At 35.3% G+C, this 21,073-nt stretch overlaps 1 protein-coding gene across 6 annotated transcripts in view; it reads left to right on the top strand.

Moving 5' to 3' along the window:
* Positions 1-21,073, top strand: part of SMARCA1 (SNF2 related chromatin remodeling ATPase 1) — a 70,845-nt gene that overhangs the window by 34,734 nt on the left and 15,038 nt on the right. For all 6 annotated transcript variants that reach the window (XM_080794854.1, XM_080794853.1, XM_080794857.1 and 3 more), the window contains 5 exons: positions 4,892-5,002; positions 5,264-5,377; positions 15,230-15,352; positions 17,882-18,014; positions 20,894-21,012. In XM_080794854.1, the coding sequence (XP_080650980.1) occupies positions 4,892-5,002; positions 5,264-5,377; positions 15,230-15,352; positions 17,882-18,014; positions 20,894-21,012 (600 nt within the window). The remainder of the gene's footprint in view (positions 1-4,891; positions 5,003-5,263; positions 5,378-15,229; positions 15,353-17,881; positions 18,015-20,893; positions 21,013-21,073) is intronic.

Raw genomic sequence — 21,073 nt, 5'->3', positions numbered from 1 at the left:
TATGGAGTGAAATTTGATGTAGGTCAGATTTCATGCAGTTGCTATCTTTAATAAATTTTGCTGGATGATGATGATGATGATGATGATGGTGATTACCATCATCCTTCTCATCATTTTTGCTGCCGTTGCTGCTGCTACTATTGTTTTTGAGAAACAGTATAGGATTATCGTGGAATTCCTGGATTTTGAAGCTGAAATCCCAACTGTATCACTAATTAGGTGACTTTGGGTACTCATTTTTTTCCACTATCAAATGGAGGTTATAGTAATATACTGCATGCACAGCAAAGGTCCTTTGAAAAAAATGGGAGTTTTATTTATTTTGTTTGAAATTATGGCTATAATTAAAAATTTTAATTTTTAAAAGAAATAAACTTTGAAAATGACTTTATTACAAAAAATAGTACAGAGTTCACATATATCTTTCACCCAGCTTCCCCTAATGTTAACAATTTACATAATCATAGTACATTTAAATTAACATGTTTTCTCCCTAACATTCTTTCCCTGTTCCAGGGGATACAATCCAGGATCTCACATTGCAATTTTAAAAATAGCTTTATTTTTAAGAGCAGTTTTAGGTTCACAACAAAATAAAGTGGAAAAATTAGAGTTCCCATATCCACCTGCCCCAAATAAACATAGCCTACTACACTCTCAATATCTCACATCAGAGTGGTAACATTCGTTACAATTGAACCTACATTGACACATCATTATCTATCCCCAAAGTCCATCTTTTACGTTAAGGTTCACTCTTGGTATTGTACATTCTGTGGGTTTGGATGAATGTGTAATGACATGTATCCACCATTACAGAATCATATAGAATAGTGTTACTGCCCTAAAAAGTCCTCTGTGCTCTGCCTATTCATTTCTCTCTCTCTATAGCCTCTTACTTTCCATAGTTTTGCTTTTTCCAGAATATCATGTAGTTGGAATCATACAGTATGTAGCCTTTTCATATTGGCTTCTTTCACTTAAGCAATATCATATGCATTGAAGGTATACTTTCATGTTTTTTTCATGGCTTGATAGCTCATTTCTTTTTAGTGCTGAGTAATACTCCATTGTCTGGATGTATCACAATTTATTCATTCATCTATTGAAGGACATCTTGGTTGTCTCCAAGTTTTGGCCATTATGAATAAAGCTGTTATAAAAATCCATGTGTAGGTTTTTGGGTGGACATAGATTTTTAACTTCTTTGGGTAGATGCCAAGGAGCATGATTGCTGGAGTGTATGATAAGCTTGTGTTTAGTTTTGTAAGAAGCTGCCAACACTTTTTCCAAAATGGCCATACCATTTTGCATTCCCATGAGCAATGAATGAGAATTGCTGTTGCTCCACATTCTCACTAGCATTTGGTGTTGTCAGTGTTCTGGATTTTGGCCATTCTAATAGGTGTGTAGTGGTATTTTGTTCTAATTTGCATTTCACTGACATAAAATGTTGAGCATCTTTTCATTTGTTTATTTCCATCTCTGTGTTTTCTTTGGTCAGGCATCTGTTCAGGTCTTTTCCCTTTTTTAAAATCAAATTGTTTTCTTATTGTTGAATTTTAAGAGTTCTTTTTATATTTTGGTAACAGTCCTTTATAAGATGCAGTTTGCAAATATTTTCTTGTCATTCTGTGACTTTTCCTCTCATTCTCTTGACCCACATTGTTTTTTTTTTCCTGGCTGTGTCTTCTTAGGCTCCTGAAATTTATGTTAGTTCTCAGTCTTCCTTTGTCTTTCATGATCTTTATACTTTCGAAGAGTATTGGTCAGTTAGTTTTTAGTTTGTCTCTCATTTTGGGTTTGTCTGACATTGTCTCATGATTGGATTGAGATTATATATTTTTTGGCAAGAATGCCATGGCAGGAATGTTAAGTCTTCAGAACATCTTACCAGGGAATAGAAGATGTTGTTGTGTTGTATTACAGGAAATAGTAATCTTGTCACTTAGTTGAGGTGGTGTCTGCTGGGCTTCTTTACTGTAGAGTTACCATTTTTCTCTTTGTACTTGATAAATATCTTGGGGAATACATTCCTCAAACATATACCCACTGATTTTAGCATGTGTTGGTGGCATTTGCCTGCAACAGTTATTATTGTGATGTTTGGCTAATAGTAATTTTGTATTTCTTTCATTCCATCTACATTTACTAACTGGGATTTTTCTGTAAGGAAGACCTGTCTCTTCTCATTTATTTTCTACTCATTTATATCAGCATGGACTCAATGGATATTTATTTTATTTTTTTGAGTTACAATACAATTTTATCATTGTTTTGTTTGCCGAAATTGTTCTGTAAAGCTGTTATATTTTTAACTCACAGAAATGAATTTTGTTAAAATAAGAAAGCTTATTTTTGGATATTGATTTTACTGAAGAACGAGAGGTGAGCCATTTTAGTTTGCATCGCACTAGTATGCTGATAATGCTTTGTTGCTATCATTGTATTTGGTAGTTTTTAGTGTCTTGACTTACATCTATCTAGTTGTTCTATCTATAACCTTAATTTAGACTGCTTATATTTTATTTTGATGAGATGAAAATGATGATTTGCATGAAAAGGTAGAAATTGTTTTTGAGATCTCATTGTGTGATACGAATTCTTAAAATTTTACAATTCTTTCTATGGGGTTATTGGTATGAAGAGTGTTTTATAAAGTGGAAAAATATTTAACAGTGAAGAGTCTAAATATCGGTGGAACTTCTACATTCTTAGAGTAAATTAGACTTACTAAATACTTGTCTATGTCTAATATAGGAGGTTTCCTGTGCTTCCAATTCCAGTAAAATAATGTACAAGTATAGAGAAATTTTAGTAATAATTATGATTACTTATATTTTTACAATTGAATGACAAAATCAGATTTAAAAATATTCTGACTTGACATTATCTTTTATTTCTGGCTTTTCATATTTTCTAGATAGGTTCTTAAGATAGATTCAAATTATCCTTTGAAGAGAATTGAAACCTACAAAAATATTGTTTATACATAAATCATGGGAATTACAATGAGGTAGATTTTCATATAGGATTTGTTGAACCAGTTGCATTATTTTATAACCATGCCTGGTAAATTAAGTCATAATGACTGACATTGATCCTGAAGAAATTAACCCGAATTAGTTTGTATTAATGTACTCTTATCTAAAACAAACTAATTCAGCATGATTTAGTGTATTTGAAAGTTTGGGAATTGGCCCTAAAAACTTATTCCAAATTTGAATACCTAGACCTGCATGTAAGTATGAGTTAAATGGCCAATACATTAACTTAACTTAAATTTGACTAAGTTAACTTTAATTATTACTGATTTATTTTCATTCCAATTGAGACAAATGACATAATGGTCATTGGTAAATTATCTTTTATATTTCTATCCTCTCACATTAATCCATTTGAGGGAGGGAACAAAACTAGCAGTGCTCTGAGTATTTTTTATTTTGTGTAAACTCACATTATACTGTCTATCTCAGAGATTCTTAGAGTTAAAAGAAACTTAAAGGTCATTTAGTCTAACCTTTTTGTAATTAAGAAATCCCATCTATAGGGCATTTATCCAGCCTCTATTTGAATATGGTCATACTGGGAATCTTACTCCTTTTGGGAGAGTTCATTTCACTGTTTTATATTTTTTTCGTTCTCAGAAAACTTCTTATTTGACTTATAAGTTCCTTGATGGAAGAGATTATTTCATTCAGCTTTGTATCTGACATTGACTTGTAAATAATACAATAGGTACTTAAGACATAATTGTTAAATTATATCGAGTAGCAATCTACTTTCCACATTGGTTTTAACCTTATAGATCAACAGAGAACTATGTTCTTTTCTAGTTGATATGCTTTTACATATGTGAGGGCCACAATATGTCTGTTTTTAGTCTACTTCTTTGGACACTGTGAGAGTTTGTAGATCTCTAACCATCCTAGTCATCTTAGTTTATCATCCACTCTTAAACTATGATACTAAGGTTGGAATTCCATCCTTAGACAAGATCAAATAGAGTGGGATCATTAATTGTAGATTAGTGAGCTCTTTTGTGTGCAGGTACTAGAATAAGCACTGTGAAATCGGGAAAAATACCTGAACTGGAAAACCATCCTTATAGACTCCAGAATTTTGTATTGTCAGTTTAGTCTATTGGCTTTTAAATTGTATTTTCTAGCTGATATTGGGGTAGAGTTTTGTAATGCTACCTAATCATCATTGTTCACTCAACTTTGGGTGTTTAATAATAATTTAGGTTTAACTCCTGGCAGTTTATCTAATGCCTTAACTTATGTGGTCACATTTAATCCTCAAGATAGGTATTACTCTTCCCACTTCACAGAGGGAGAAATTAATTTTCCCCAAGTTATACAACTGGTACAGTGGCAGAACCTGGTTTCAAATTCAGGTCTTTTCTGATTCCACTGACCTTTTCCATAGCTACCTTACCAAGACCTTATTTCAGTTTAAAATTTCTCTTGATTTGAAGGGACATATGCCTGTCGTGTTGATATTCATCATTTATCCCTTTCAGCTACTTTCTAATTCATACACTTAACTCGGTTACCAGAGTCAATGTTAGTCTTCTATATTAAATACTATTTATTTCACCATAAAATACTAACCAGATTGTGCAAATTCTTCTCAATTACTAAGGAAGAGCTAAGTTTTTAATAACAACTAAACTTACTTATTAAAAAAAGAAAACAAAAGCATCCTTGCACCTAAACTTGGCATATACAGTACAAGGGTTTGGAAATTGGGACGTAAAATTGTGACTTCTAAAGTGCAAGTTTTGCTTTTTTCTGAATGGCTTTAGTTTTTCTATGCTTCTACAACCTTGATGTGTTTGATTTTTAAAAACATTTGGAATAATTAAATTCCTTGTTCTTATGTATAGCTTGGGATGGTGGAATGGATTGAACCTCCTAAACGAGAACGCAAAGCAAACTATGCAGTGGATGCCTACTTTAGAGAGGCTTTACGTGTCAGCGAGCCAAAGGTTCCGAAGGTAAAACATTATGAGGCCAGTTTTTATGTTCTACAGCAGAATTCTCTAGTAACATGGTCTGTGATTTAGATTGACTTATATCAATGCAACATTATAGTTCTTAAAATACAACAATGATGTATAAAATTACTTGATATGGCTCCACAACATAAAGGGATGTCATTGTATTTATTTTTCTATATATAAAAGAAATAGTAAAAGAAGTATGTTCACTTTATGTATTGAAAACAAATATGTATGTAATGCAATTTTCTCCCATAGGCTCCAAGACCTCCAAAGCAGCCAAATGTCCAGGATTTCCAGTTTTTCCCACCACGTTTATTTGAGCTCCTGGAAAAGGAAATTCTTTATTATAGGAAGACAATAGGCTATAAGGTAATTTTTCAAGTTTTTATTTATTTAACTTATTTTAAAAATTTTTTTAGATTGTATAATATAATCTTTTAAGCTAATATAATCTATAAATCAGACTAGAAAGCATTCCATTTTAATGTAAGAGAACATAAAAGTAAATCAAAATAGTGATGTTTCTAAAACTAAAGAGGAGGGGCGCCTGGGTTGCTCAGTGGGTTAAGCCTCTGCCTTCCGCTTGGGTTGTGATCTCGGTCCTGGGATCGAGCCTCGCATCAGGCTCCCTGCTCAGTGGGGAGCCTGCTTCCCCCGCTCTCTCTGCCTGCTGCTCTATTTGTGATCTCTCTCTCTCTGTGTCCAATAAATAAATAAATAAAAATCTTAAAAAAAATCTAAAGAGGAGGTTTAATTAGGAGTCAAGCATTAAACTACTGAATCACCAGTAGGAGCATCACAAAATGGGATTAATGGAGAATTATCCAATATTTCAAAAATCATGATAATAACATATATTATTGTAATAATGCTAAATATTTGAGTAATGAAAGAATGTGTAGAATGAACAATAGGCGTATGTTTAATTAGAAGTGAATATATGATAGACGACAGGAAGTTTTTAATCCTTTTCCTTAAAATGACCAAGGAACAGTACTTTTGTATTTATTGTTCTTGGGTTGAGGAAAGCCCTATTGGTAGTTATTTGATTGTTGCCACTTAGGTGTTCATGATAAATGTGATAATGAGTTCTAACATTTTAAAATGATCTTTTGGAAATGAAGATTCTTATTTATATAGTTAGATAGAAACCTGTTTTTAGAGAGGGGAATGTTTGTCACCCTAAAGGTATATCATACTGAGAGAATAAGCATACCTGGTTATTTCTATATGCTGAAATTGACTTTCCAGTGAATGACTTTCCAGTGGATGACCAAAGGTGTAAAATTCAGTAGTAAAAGCAAAATTATAAAAATATTAATACTATTGTAATTTTATGAAGTTTTCTATTTTATGAATTGGAAGCTGTGTTTTAAAATTTATTTTGTGAACCTTTATCACAAGTGGAACAAAGCCCAATTATTTTGATTAGTAGCTGTAATGTGCCGAGAAAAACTTCATGTGTATCAGGTACTTAATTCATTTGTATTTTGGAACTAGAGTGGATCTCTAGAGTGTTTGTACTATTTGTCCAGAGTGAGAGCATTACCATTTGAAATGGAACAAAAAAGGTTTTGCTTGCTATTTATGTACCAAATTTCAATATATACATAAACAGGAACAAGAAAGTGAATATAAGTTAGTTATAATCTCTTAGGGAGATACAATTACCTTTGAATGTATTTAACCAACATGACTGGATAAAGTCTGTCTTTGGAAGTTGTCAAAGAATAAAAGTACCATTGTTGAACATTCAGACCAGGAATGAAATCACTTTCAAAGAAAGTGAAAATGGTGATATACCAGAAGAAACAGGAAATTGTAGATCCAAAATAAAAATGAAAATAGTAAAAGTTAATAAAGTAGTAATATTTCATGAGGTAAATAAATATGCATTATCCCACTAAAAGTTATACAGATTTTAGGTTTAGATCATTGTTTTGTTACTTTTGTAGATTGCTATTAGTGAGACTTAGAAAAATTGAAATGTTAAGCCCAGTTAGTAGTCAACCAAATATCTGTGTAGAGCATTTTATGATTTATGAAATGCTTTATCACATATGTCATTTGATTTCTAACAGCCCTGTGAGATAGGTGTTGTTATCACCTCCATATAAGAGGTGAGGAGACTGAAGTTCAGAGAGGTACTTGTTCAAGGTCACATAGCTAACAGGGGTGCTGGTCTCCACTCCAGTTTCTCAGTGTTCAAATGTTATGCTCTTTCCACTCAGACATTCTGTGCTATTTCTGCATGTGACATAGCCCTGCTGCTTTTTGCAGCCCTAAATAAGGACTGTGTTTATAGTGGTGTGACATGTTGTTTGGGAGGTGAGCCAAGGAGTAGTCAAATATCAGCAGTAAAAAAAGTCCTCTCTGCCAATATGACTGTTTATGCTCCTTCTTTGGAGATTCTGAGATTCTGTTCCCTGCCATAGTACAGCGCCCACCACATCCTGGCCACAGCTCTGGTTTTAATGCAAGCAGTTCCTTTCATTACAGGCAGTTTGTGGTTAGGGTGAGGTCTCATAATCACAGTTGAGTGGTGGCCAACTGGAAGGAGATGGAGGAGACAGAAAGCTTAGAAGGGGAAGGAATGAAGGGACAACTGCAAAAGGTGACAAGAAGGAGGCAGGTGGAAGAAGAGAGAACAGGGATGAATGAGGAGAGGGAAGGCGACATGGACTCTATGCGATGGCACCTTACTCTTTTCTCTTCCTCACCTCCCAGAGTTACATGACAGGAGAAGGGTGTATGAGTGAAACAAGGGCTGTTTTTCACTTAATCCATACTTGTTGAATACTCCTCTGTGTCAGGTCCTAGGCCATGCATTGGTGATAAAGTAGTGAAGAAGACAGACGAGGTCTCTCAGTGCATGGATTTTGTGTTCTCATGGAGGAGACAGATAGTAAGCTGACGCCACAGAGTAATGACATTATTTGTTTTCTGTGCCTACAGAGGGTGCTATGAGGGAGCATGACAATGTGTATCTAATGTGGATTGGGAGATCAGGGTGATGGTCGCTAAGGAAGTGTTATTACATTGAGATCAGAGAGACACACAGGAATTAATCAAGGGAAGTGTGGGAGAGAAGAGCTCGGGCAGGGAAACCATAGGTTATAGTAGGAAGGACAACGGCCCCTTCGGAAACTGAAGGCAGCCCAGTGTTGGTAAGGAGGGACAGGGGTGAGATGAAGTTGGTGAGTGAGTAGTCAGTCCATTTGAAGTGATGAACATTAATTGTAGGTCACATTAATTAGGTTGAACTTTAGCTTTAGAGCAAAGGAAAACCACTAAGGTTTTTTTTAAGGCAGATGGATGGGTGGGAGGTAAAATACTAATAGCAAATACTTATTTCGTCCTTACTTGTGTTGCTTTCTGTTCTGAGTTCTTTCAAAAGATTAGCTCATTATCCTCATAACAGCCCTAAAACTACATCCCTGTTTTATAGATGGTGAACCTGAGGTGCATAGAGGTCGAGTAATTTTCCCTGGGTCAAACAACTTTTAAATGGTAGAATATGATCAGATTTACATTTTTAAAAGATCACTCTGGTTGCAGTACAGAGAATGATGAGTTTATATAGGAAAACCAGCTAGGAGGCTGTTAAAGTGTGAAAAGATGAGAGAAGATGGTGGTGGCTTGGAGTATAGTGGTGTGGTGGTGATGGTGGAAGGAAAATCCACCCCCTACCACTCTACTAGCCTTGTGCTCTCTTTAGCCTCATTTTGGGTTGTCTTTGTATCATCTTAAGACTTGCCTTGTGCTCATATATATGCGTATTTAGCTGAGGATTTATGAGACAAATTAAGAGTACATTCTGGATGTTGGCTCTTTCTAAACCTTGTCTCTTCCATTCTTTACCAGTGGATGCAGACCTGAGCTAAGGTGGGTGCTTTAATTAGGTAGGTGTTGTGTTTGAATTCAGAGTAGAGACAGATGAGCATGGCATGCTAGTCATCTGCAAAATCTGCTTTTTTTTTTCAGGGATGATGTGATATTGATAACTGTTATACATATCTTCTCAAAGATACCTAATGTTTTTTTTTTTCCCACTATAGCTCCAGAAAACTCACCAGAACCACAGAGTGAGTGGAGCAATAGTTTATTCTCAGTTGAACAGAATTGTTACAGTGCAGTTACTTGGTATTCTCTATGCATAGTTAGGTTCTCAGAAAGGGACTCCTTTCCACCCTCTGCTTAAAGGATTGCTAGCTCAAGGGAGAGAGGTGTAGTCTTAGAGCTGGGGGTATTATGGTGTATGGTACTGTTCTGTCAATTTTGAGTCCCCATAGCCTTACTCTGTAGTGATTTGGGGTGGGACAGCAAGGGGCTCAGTACTTTTTTTTAAAAAAATAGATTTTATTTTCATTTATTTGGACAGAGAGTGTGTGTGTGTGCGTGCGCGCGCGTGCACACACACACACACACACACATGAGTTGAGGGGAGGGACAGAGGTAGAGGAAGAAGTAGACTCCCAGCTGAGCAGGGAGCCTGACAAGGGGCTCAGTCCTAGGACACTGAGGTCATGACCTGAGCCAAAGGCAGATGCTTAACCTACTGAGCTACCCAAGCACCCTGGGCTTGGTACTTTGAAGCACTTGGTAAAGAGCATTTTTCTCCAGAGCTTGCTTATTTGCATTTTTATTTTCTATTTTGTTTTCCCTCCCTGATATTTAACACAGCAAGGTCACAACTATATTGCTCATGATAATATCTGGAAATAAAGAGTTTTGTTTTATTTGAGGCTGAGAAGTATTGTTTGTTTTGCCCTAACCACTTGGTGGATAGCAGTGCATTATGTGTCAATTCTCCCTGCTGTCTAAGCTTTGACCTTGTTGCAAGTTAGACACATTTAGCAGTTTTATTGCTCTTGCAACTTAAAGGAGTTAATGTATTTAGTCATTGTGTTCCCAGAAATCTTGAAATTTCAATTGTAGAATTTAAAAATCCAGAGGATCTAGAAGTCCCTTGAATCTAAGACCTGGAGTGAAAGACTTTTGCCATATTTGAAGCTGAAGAAAGCTGTAAAACATTCTAACATTTATCTTCATAAAAAAATTCTTTACGGACAGATATAAACATTTGACAAATGGAGGAAGTTTCATAATCTTTGTGAGTTTGGGTAATGTGCCATTGTGAGCCACCTGTTTGCTGTGGTGGAACAGTATAGTGTGTGGATTTCAGTTTGTGTGCTGCCACATTTAATTCATTTTTCCATGTTTCTATGAAATGTTTGCTAAAACTTGTTCTAGCCAAGACCAGAATTTTCTTCTCACTTTTCCATGGAACATAGCTCTTAATTGCAAATTCCTTAGTGTCTGACTAGAAATCCAAGTAATCATTGAGTTGTTCCCTTTTGAAAGGTAACTGATTAAATTGTGGCTGTATTAAGTGGTACTGGGGGCCATCAGTAAGACATACAGTATGAATACTTGAGATAGCTTCTAGGTATCTCATTAGTATTCTTGGTCTATAATTTGTCTACTTGATTCTTTTTTTTAATAAAAGATTTTATTCATTTATTTATTTGACAGGGAGAGATCACAAGTAGGCAGAGAGGCAAGCAGAGAGAGAGAGGAGGAAGCAGGCTCCCTGCTGAGCAGAGAGTCCAATGCAGAACTCCATCCCAAGACCCTGAGATCATGACCTGGGCTGAAGGCAGAGGCTTAACCCACTGAGCCACCCAGGCACCCCTGTCTACTTAATTCTTACATAGCACTTTGAAATCACTCCAGGAAGTTTAATGCTGATAAGAACCTCATGAAATAAAAAATGAACAGCTTTTAAAAATGATGAATATTAAGAAGTTTTTTTTCTTGTGGGAGGAGGTACAGGAATATAGGAATTTTGAGTCATTTCTAATTCTAGAAATTTTAGCAGTTATGTATTTGAATTAAAATAGTTAGCATATCCTGGTGGTGGGTATTAAGGAGGGCATGTATTGCATGGAGCACTGGGTGAGGTGCATAAACAATGAATTTTGGAACACACACACACACAAATTAAAAAATGTTAAAAAATTAAAAAAAAAGAAAATAGTTACCATAACATTGATGAAGTCATTCTAAAGTTTTGTTGTATTAAAAATATGAGCAGTGGATGTGAAAGAAGTCTGCCATGGAGCCTAAAAACTAGTGGTATAATATAATATAATATAATATAATATGATTTTGCTTTTATTAAAGTTCAAGGGGCAATATTTAGTATTGGGGATATCTACATAGGAGTAAACCATTTATTTTATGTGGGTATGTTTCTAGGTGCATTTCTGTTTTCTGGCATAAAGTTCAGTGTTTATGAAATGCTTTGTTAAAATATGGTTTGTTGGACATGAAGTATTTGAAGCTATTTGATAGAGAAATAGCTTAAAATTAAAGAGGTTTTTCTTCAGTTAACATTTGAAGCCAAAGTTATTTCACATACCAGCAAGGGTCCGTTAAACTTTTAATGCTATGCCTATAATTTTTTCCAAACATTTTGTTATGAAAAAATTGTTAACATACAAAAATATTGAAATAGTTGTATAGTGAAATCTATATACACACCACATGTATTTTCCAATCAACATCTTACTGTATTTGCTTTGTCATCTATTTGTCCATTCATCCAGCCTCTAGCGAATGGATATCCAACTTTTTAAAAAAAGATTTTATTTGTTTATTTGAGAGAGAGTGAGGGAGAGAGAAAGTATGAGAGGGGAGAGGGTCAGAGGGAGAAACAGACCCCGCTGAGCAGTGAAACCCTATGCAGGATTGGATCCCAGGACTCCAGGATTATGACTTGAGCTGAAGGCAGACACCCAACTGAATGAGCCACTTAGGCACTCCTGTCCAACTTTTTAAAATGCATTTCAGAGTTGCAGACATAAGTATATCTCACCCAGAAACACTTCAATGTGCCTATCATTAGCCAGAGTTCAATATTTATTTGATTCTTTTCTTAAGGTAAAATTTGTATATAATGAAATGTATAAACTTTTAAGTGTTTCATTCAGTGTATTTTGACAAATGTATATGCTGACATAACTGGAACCCCTAGAAAGATCTAGAGCATTTCTGTCACCCCAGAAATTGCCTCTTCCCAGTCAATATCAAGACCCACTCCCCAAATACAACCACTGTTCTGATATTATTTTCCTTCATAGATTAGTTTCTTCCCTAGAATTTCACATGGAATCATACATTATGTGCAAGGTATCTTTCCCTTAACATAATGCTTTTTGAGATGCATTCATGTCCCATTATCAGTGACTCATTCCTTTTTATTGCTGAGTACGATTCCATTGTAAGGCTATACCACAGTTTCCTTATCCATTCTCATGTTGGTGGACATCTGGGCTGTTTTATGTTTTTTGGCTATTATAAGTAAAGCTGCTGTGAACATTTTTGCAAAGGTCTTTTTATAGATATATAGGAATGGAATTGCTGGTGTGCCTCTAATTTAAAAATTGAATTTAGTTATTGAAAAAGTTACCCAAGAAAATAAATATAAAAGATAAAAGTTTTTATTTTATTTTATTTATTTTTTATTTATTTATTTTTTTATTTTCAGCGTAACAGTATTCATTGTTTTTGCTTTTTAATTATGCTTATCACTAGCCTGCATTTCATTTTTAATTTATACTTTCTTTTCCATTTCCATTTGTTACCATCCTAGGCCAGGTGGTCATACCTCATTTCTAGATTATGACCATTCAGCTGGTTCTCTTATCTCTAGTTGCTTCCTTGCTTCAATCCATCCAGCACAGAGCTTACAAGTGAAAACACTATGTTTTGACACTTTAGTCTCTTACTGAAAAATCTCTAGTGGTTGCAGCTGTCTACTGTATAGCTTTTTTAAAAAGTGGCTCCATGCCTGGCATGGGGCCCAGTGTAGGGCTTGAACTCACAACACCGAGAGCAAGACCTGAGCTGAGATCAAAAGTCAGATGCTTAACCGACTGAGCCACCGAGATGCCCCCACTGCTGTGTAATTTCAAAAGCCCCTGCAAATCTATCTCAACCTGGTCTTGTTTCTACTCCTTTTCAATATAAACCCTGTATGGTCCTTCTTGGCTTTGCTTTCACCATTTTTGCTCATACTGTTCCAGCCTAGAATGTTGTTTCCCTCTTCTCCATTTCCCCAAGTCCTTAGACTTCAAAATTCCACAACTAGGTTGTGAGCTTCCTGTAGGCAAGGATCATGTCTACTGCTTTTATATTCCAGTGAATACCTGTCATAGTGCTATGGACACAATAGACATTTAATCAGTACTTATTAATTTGATTGTGTGATACTTATGATTGCAAATGAACGTGTTTTTTCAGTAATTCTTTTAAACCCAGTTAGTGGGGTTTATATTTTAAAAAAAACTACTGGATGCAGTCGTTTTAAAAAATATGTTTTTTTGGGATGTCTGGGTGGCTCATTTGGTTAAGCGGCTGCCTTCGGCTCAGGTAATGGTCCCAAGGTCCAGGGATCGAGTCCCACATTGGGCTCCCTGCTCCTTGGGGAGCCTGCTTCTCCCTCTGCCTGCTGTTCTCCCTGCTCGGGCTCACTTGTTCTTTCTCTCTCTCTGACAAATAAATAAATAAAATCTTTAAAAAATTTTTTTTTCAAGTTGCCATGCTATAGTCTCAAACTCTCTGAAAATGTATATCAGTTAGGGAAGTGTACTCTGAAACATATTATAATTACATCGTAGTAAAACCATGACTATCTGATATCTCTAGGGAATGAGTTGTTTGTGGTAGGTGTGCATATCAAACAGTGGAAGGCTAATGTCAATCCTTTTCATGTTTAATGGAATCCTATAAAATATACCACACATGTTATGTACCTGCTATCTTTTTTTTAAAGGATTTTATTTATTTATTTGGCAGAGAGAGATCACAAGTAGGTAGAGAGTCAGGCAGAGAGAGAGGGGGAAGCAGGCTCCCTGCCGATCAGAGAGCCCGATGCAGGGCTCGATCCCAGGACCCTGATCATGACCCGAGCCAAAGGCAGAGGCTTAACCCACTGAGCCACCCAGGTGCCCCTGTACCTGCTATCTTAAATCAAGGGTGCTACATTGTTACTGCAGGTGCACATAGAAAAGGTGTGAGGCTTTGGCCTGAGTGACTTAGTTTGTCACTGCCTACAATGAATGCTGTTCCATATTGCTGAACTGTACTGGTTGTGTTCACTGTGACACATGGAACATAGGGGCCACAGCTTTGAGATGCAGGTGAATGGCTTATTGCTTACCTCTTTGGAGAGCTGAGCTTCTGTCCTCAGTCTTTTGGACTTGAGCTCTCTTCTCAGTTGGCAGTGTATTTGTACTTCTGTATCTAAAACACTAGAGTTTCTGTTGGTCACTGCTACTGTAGCTTTTTCTCTTGACTGCTGGTTCCATCATAATTGTTTGTGTGCTCTGCTACCCTTTCCCTTTTATATATATTCTCTCTCTCTTTTTTTTTTTTTTTTTGGTTCTTCATTATCCTCTCACTTCTTCCAGTCTTTACATTTTATGTGAAGATGCTATCCCTTTCCATACCCTGACAAGCAGTAAAAGCACTTCTTTCTTTTTGCATTTTGACCTGATGAGAGCATTGAATACATACTTCAGGTGCATTGCACTGCCCCTCCTGGTCTGTATTGCCAGGTGAATGTGGGCTCTTTTTATACTGCAAAACTTTTTGTTTGTTCTGGGCTTGAGATTTTATTATATAATGTTGGTGTTGGCATAATGACATTATTGTTACTACCCTATATTACAATATTACAACGATGTATTTTGTTCCACAGTTATAATTATTTTTTTAAAGATTTTATTTATTTATTTGTCAGTGAGAGAGAGCACAGGCAGGCGGAGTGGCAGGTGGAGGCAGAGGGAGAAGCAGGCTCCCTGCCGAGCAAGGAGCCCGATGTGGGACTCAATCCCAGGACGCTGGGATCATGACCTGGGCCGAAGGCAGCCGCTTAACCAACTGAGCCACCCAGGCATCCCCACAGTTATAATTAAATCTAGAATATAATGTGGCACTTAACAAGGGGTTTAACTCTAAAATACCATGCAGCACATTTAAGAATGGTTTTTTATCTTGGTAATATCATTGTACTAAGAATGTGGAGAAGATTATATGTCATTCTGGTATGACTTTATGTTTACTGTTGAAATAACTCTAAGATTGATATATAAATATACACTCTCAATTAATTTTTCTCAACAGTTTACTTATAATTCATCTCTTGATTTATAGGTCCCAAGGAATCCCGATATTCCAAATCCAGCTGTGGCTCAAAGAGAGGAGCAAAAAAAGATTGATGGAGCTGAACCTCTTACACCAGAGGAGACTGAAGAAAAAGAAAAACTTCTTACCCAAGTAAAATAGTTTAAGTGACTGAAGTGTTTCTAATTAACTAGTAGAAAAAAAATACAGAACACATTTACCTTTTAATGTATGGGCTGATTAGACACATCAACAACACACAGGGCTATTTTGTAAACATATATTTACATCAGCTATTTTCCTATTTTTTATCCTGTTTATAGAATACACCCATTTGGAAATGCTAGGAAATACATAAATGCAAAATATGTCAGTTATTTCTATGAAGACATACATTTTATCAATTATGTTAACCACATATGACTCCTGATAAGCAATAAGTACTAGCATATTCTTTTTTTTCTTTTTTAAAGATTTTATTTATTTATTTAACACAGAGAGAGATCACAGTTAGGCAGAGAGGCAGGCAGAGAGAGAGAGGGGGAAGCAGGCCTCCCACTGAACAGAAAGCCCGATGCGGGGCTCGACCCCCGGACCCTGAGATCATGACCCGAGCCGAAGGCAGAGGCTCAAACCACTGAGCCACCCAGGCGCCCCAGTACTAGCATATTCTTTAAGTTCACATTTATTTTATTGATTGTGAACTGTCCTCTGAAATTATACTCTACTAATCTTTTATTTATGGACTAATTTCATAATTCTCAAAATGCCTTTTATCCTGTCTTGGAAAGAACTTTAATGTAACAGTGAGAGAGTTCTGAAACTTTGTAAGGTGATTATTGTATAATTAAAAGCTAATAGTTACTAAATAGGGAACATTTTCATTTGAACAAAATATTAATGCTTTCTGGCCATTGTGGCTTTAATAAGTCTTATGAGTGTAGAAACAATATACAAATAATCTATAGAAGATGAATAATCCATAGGAGATAAAAAAAATTATAGCTTAAAAGACCTTTGCAAGATAATAAACAAACATGTATACTATATGAAACCACCTTAGTGTAGAAGGATGCCAGCAAGATTTATTTATTCAACAAATTCTTTTGAACAATGCAAGGCACAGTGCTAGGAAAGTTGCCACATTAATTATTGAGAGATAATTTTTGTATTTATATCTTATTTATTATGTAGGTCTTTGTTATGATGTGTAATTTTACTGAATGAATTTTTACAAATTATTCATAAGTTTTTGAGCCAAATGCCTGGAAGTTGTAAAGTTTAGTTTACAAATGTAATTGCAGTTGGCCATTAGGACTTACTGCAGAATAAAATAAAACATTTAAATATTCATGTTTTATTTTCACAGTTTATTTCCTGAACATAGAAATAAAGTTATGGTCTTAGAATGCTACTTGGCTTGCAGTATATGGTGAATGTATACTATATTGTGAATATACAGTATCAACTGAGGAATTGCTCTAGTTTTTAATTAGAAGTAAAATCAATTTTTTTGCTCCTCCTAGTAGTCGAATTCACCTTGAAACAGCTTTCTCTGGTGACTTAAACAATTAATCTTTAAAAAAAATCATGGCAAAGGTACAAAATGTGGGGTCATCTGAAATCTTCATCAGCTAAAGGCTTGGGTTAGAGTCTTGAACAGCCAGGGATATCACATTGTTATGGGTTTAGATATAAGGAATGGAAAAAAATTCTTGGTTTTGTGACTTCACAGACATACTAATAATACCAAAGAGATTTAGAACATTGATTGGTTAAACTGTTCTGTCTTTTAATAAAGAAATTGAGTGGGATCAATAACATTCCATTTATAGAAATTCTATTTGTGAATACAATTTTGAATAGAAATAATTTATTCACAGTACAGTTGTTCCTAGACAACGTGGGAGTTAGGGTGTTAACCCCCTATGTAGCTGAAAAATTTCCTGTAACTTTCGACTCCCCCCAAACATACCTAACATCCTACTGTTGTCTGGAAGCCTTACCGATAGCATAAACAGTTGATTAACACATATTTTGTATGTTACATGTATTGCATACTGTATTCTTACATTAAAGTAGAGGAGAGAAAATGGTATTAAGAAGATCATAAGAAAGAGAAGATACATTACAGCACTGCACAGTATTTATCAAAAAATCCATCTATAAGTGGGCCTACATGATTCAAACACATATTCTTCAAGAGTCACCTGTAGTTTGGAATGATGTGAAGAGCTACACATTTTTTTTCTGCATTCTTATTTTTTCCTCTGTGTTTTTTGATCTAATGCGATCACATTCCTTTCATAATTTACATTGGGAACAGATCTTTGAAAAAAACTGAGTACTAGAATATCAGGGCTTCATTATTTGTATTAGCATTTTTGTATCATTGCATTTGTATTTTAATGTAGGCATCTATTAAATATGGAATTAAAAACACAATATCTTGGAACTATAAATCCGTTCATAGTACTTGGAGAGAAGTACATTCTCTTCATGATGCAAAAACAGTTATTTTTATAGCACTCAACTTCTCTTTCTAAAAAAACCTGGGATTTTGTAAGGAGGAGCACTTTAAGTCTTTTAAACTATTTTTAATGTATCATTGTATAGAAAGTAAAACAATAAATGGGTTTGTTAATTTAACTTGTATTGATAATGCTTAATTTCTGTTCACAGGGATTCACAAACTGGACTAAGCGAGATTTTAACCAGTTTATTAAAGCTAATGAGAAGTACGGAAGAGATGACATTGATAATATAGCTCGAGAGGTGGAGGGCAAATCCCCTGAGGAGGTCATGGAATATTCAGGTTTGTATATGACCTTAAAGATAGTATTTAATTGTAAGCTTATTCATTTCTTTAGTGTCAATTTAATTGTATCATTGTTCAGAGATCTTCTAAACTTTTGCAAATGAAGTGTAAGTGAAAATATAAAAAATAATTGTATTTCCACAAAAATGGAAATTATCTAATTATCTAAATTATCTAATTATTGATTAGAATTATATATTTAGAAATCATCTAAAAATATCTAAATGGACTGCAATTATCATCAGTAGTTAGCTAATAGAGTTAAGTAAAGCCCTAATGCAACAAAGGTAGCTATTGAATGAGCATTGAAAAATTTAGTTTCCCACTTTCCCATCTCTGGAATTTGGTCTTCTGGGCAATTCAAATCTGAGACTTTAGGTTCAAAGGATTGACTTAGTGTCTTTCTAGGTCATCCTTGAAGTAGAAAATTCCTCTCAGGCCATTTTATATCCTCATACACCCTCAGGGTTCCAGTCAACTCCCGGCAGGTCATGTGCATTCCATTAACTTGGGGCAAGCTGAAATAGATCTAAAAAGCCTGGTTGAATAAATCTTTTGATTGGCTCTAGAGTCATCTCCCTTTCTTACTCAGCTGTGTCTTTGGTCTTGAAGCATATGGAGTTAATACTAATTCCCATGTCACAGCACATCCAACCTCAGGCTTCAGAAACAAATCTTATTAAAGACAGGTAATTATCTCTAGCAAGTTTTCTATATACAGGATAGCAAGTTTCTAACTTCCGAATAGGTTGAACTTTCACATTTAGTCTGAATATGAACTATTTAGAGTCTAGAGCATTTTTTCTTATGGAAGCAATAATACAAAGTAGGTTTAGGTTTCAGTGTTAACCTCTCAAAGCCTATTTAGCTTAATAACTGAAATTCTGTGTCTTTTTAGTGAAAAATAACAGGGAGGAAATGTTATAGTACTAATAATTACACCATCAATTGACACAAGTTAGGAACAGCTTTTAATTTATCTAGAGTGTTAGTGCTTGAAGAAATCCAGGTTCTTAGAGAAAAGATGCTTTTTATTTTAGAAATCTGAAAGGGTTTCTGGTGATTACCAGGGAATTTTGAGGCTGATTATATTGAGTTTTTATTTCATATAATATCAAGTTTAAGAACTACCTTTTCCTTGATTCCAGCATAACATTACTATTACTCTTAAGCTTTATCACATAGTTTAGGGCATTTGGGGTCTTAGAGAGGGCAAAAATAGATGAGAGAGAAAAATTCTAGTAGCAAGAATAGAATGAAAAGAGTCTAAGAGAGATCTTGTGCAGAGAGATTTTTCTGAAATAGAATTTTCTTTAAAATAGCATCAATGTGTATGAAATTGTAAGAAAACAAGTGATTAAAAAAATACCATGTCAGATGTTCTGGTGGCATGACTACCTCAGGACAGCTTAATTAGGGTCATGTCAGAGGGTGGGGAGATTAGAATGACTTTATGTAGCTGGTTGTAATAAAAGAAAATACAATTGGCTGTTTGTGGGTATATTATACATAGCAGGCATTTATATGATGAGTGAATAAGTAGAATGAAAAATGAACAGAGGTGCTTATGAAAGTCAGAGAGTGTCAGTTCCTCATGTGATGCTGAGATGGGTGGTTAATGTCCAGTGCAAGGAAGAAAATGGCCCACTAATGTACCAATTCTGTGCTCTTGGCTGGATGTTTCCCTCTCAAATTTCTATGTTGAGATCATAACCCCCAGCATGATGGTATTAGCAGATGGGGGCTTTGGGAGGTGATTAGGTCATAAAAGTAGAGCCGTCATGAATGGGATTAGTGCCCTTATAAAAGAGACCCCAAAGAGCCCTCTTGCCTTTTCCGCCATGTGAGGACACATTGGGAATACGGTCATCTATGAACTAGAGTGTGGGCTCTCACTGGACTTGGCATCTGCCAGCACCTTGATCTTGGAACGTCCCAGCTTCTATAACTGTGAAAAATAAATGTTTGTTGTTGAAGCCCCACCCCCACAAAAATAAATAAAAGTCAGAGAGCTCTAACATTCCTTTTATAATAGGCTCTAAAAATGAAAAGTTTGAGAAGGTAGAGTATGGTATTAAAAGGTCTTTCTCTGAAATCATAACATGTGACATAATACAGCCAAATTATTTAAATCATACATAAAATTTGGGTGACTTTGTTGGGTTTTTTGTTTTTTGTTTTTAAGAGAAAAGGCTATTTCAAGTAAGTTTAGAAAACAAGATACAGGTCATTGGAAATATTATAAGTATAGTGAGTGGTTCCAAAAGTAAAGCAAAAGTTTTGGTAGAAATTGCTGTTTCTTAGGAAGTTTGAGTGATCAGTTGATAATGGGTTTCATTTTTTTAAAAGATTTTATTTATTTTTTATTTGACAGGCAGAGATCACAAGTAGGCAGAGAGGCAGGCAGAGACAGAGGCGGAAGCAGGCTGCCTGCTGAGCAGAGAGCCTGATGCGGGGCTCAATCCTAGGACCCTGGGATCATGACCTGAGCCGAAGGCAGAAGCTTTAACCCACTGAGCCAAGCAGGCACCCCAATGGGTTTCATTTTTGATTTTATATGCTGGGAAGCTATGTTCTCTAAGTTTATATGGTCACCCTCTCTTCTTTTTATATGTTTGGTCCTTTCCGTATCATGTTTGAATGAACACATAGCTTAAATTAGTGTCTGTAGCATCTTTTGAAATTCTAGTCATTTGGTGTTGATGACTAAAAATTACATAATATTTCATGAAAAGAAATATATGAATTATTTTTATTTTTATTAATTCTTTGTTAAAGAATTATTAGGAATCTTAATTCTTTGTTCTACAGCTCATTGGATTCATTTGCTTAAGATGGTAGTACAGTTACTGAAAAGTAATAATTCTGTTTTTCAGCTGTATTTTGGGAACGTTGCAATGAATTACAGGACATTGAGAAAATTATGGCTCAGATTGAACGTGGAGAAGCAAGAATTCAACGAAGGATCAGTATCAAGAAAGCCCTGGATGCCAAAGTACTATGTTTCATAATTTTCAAATTATTATTAGACTATTTTAATTGACAGGATGATTAGC

Source organism: Martes martes (genome assembly GCF_963455335.1).
Source record: "Martes martes genome assembly, chromosome: X".
In the NCBI taxonomy this organism is placed as follows: domain Eukaryota; kingdom Metazoa; phylum Chordata; class Mammalia; order Carnivora; family Mustelidae; genus Martes; species Martes martes.
Note: the sequence above shows the minus strand (reverse complement) of the source record. Positions and strands in the feature narration are given on the sequence as shown.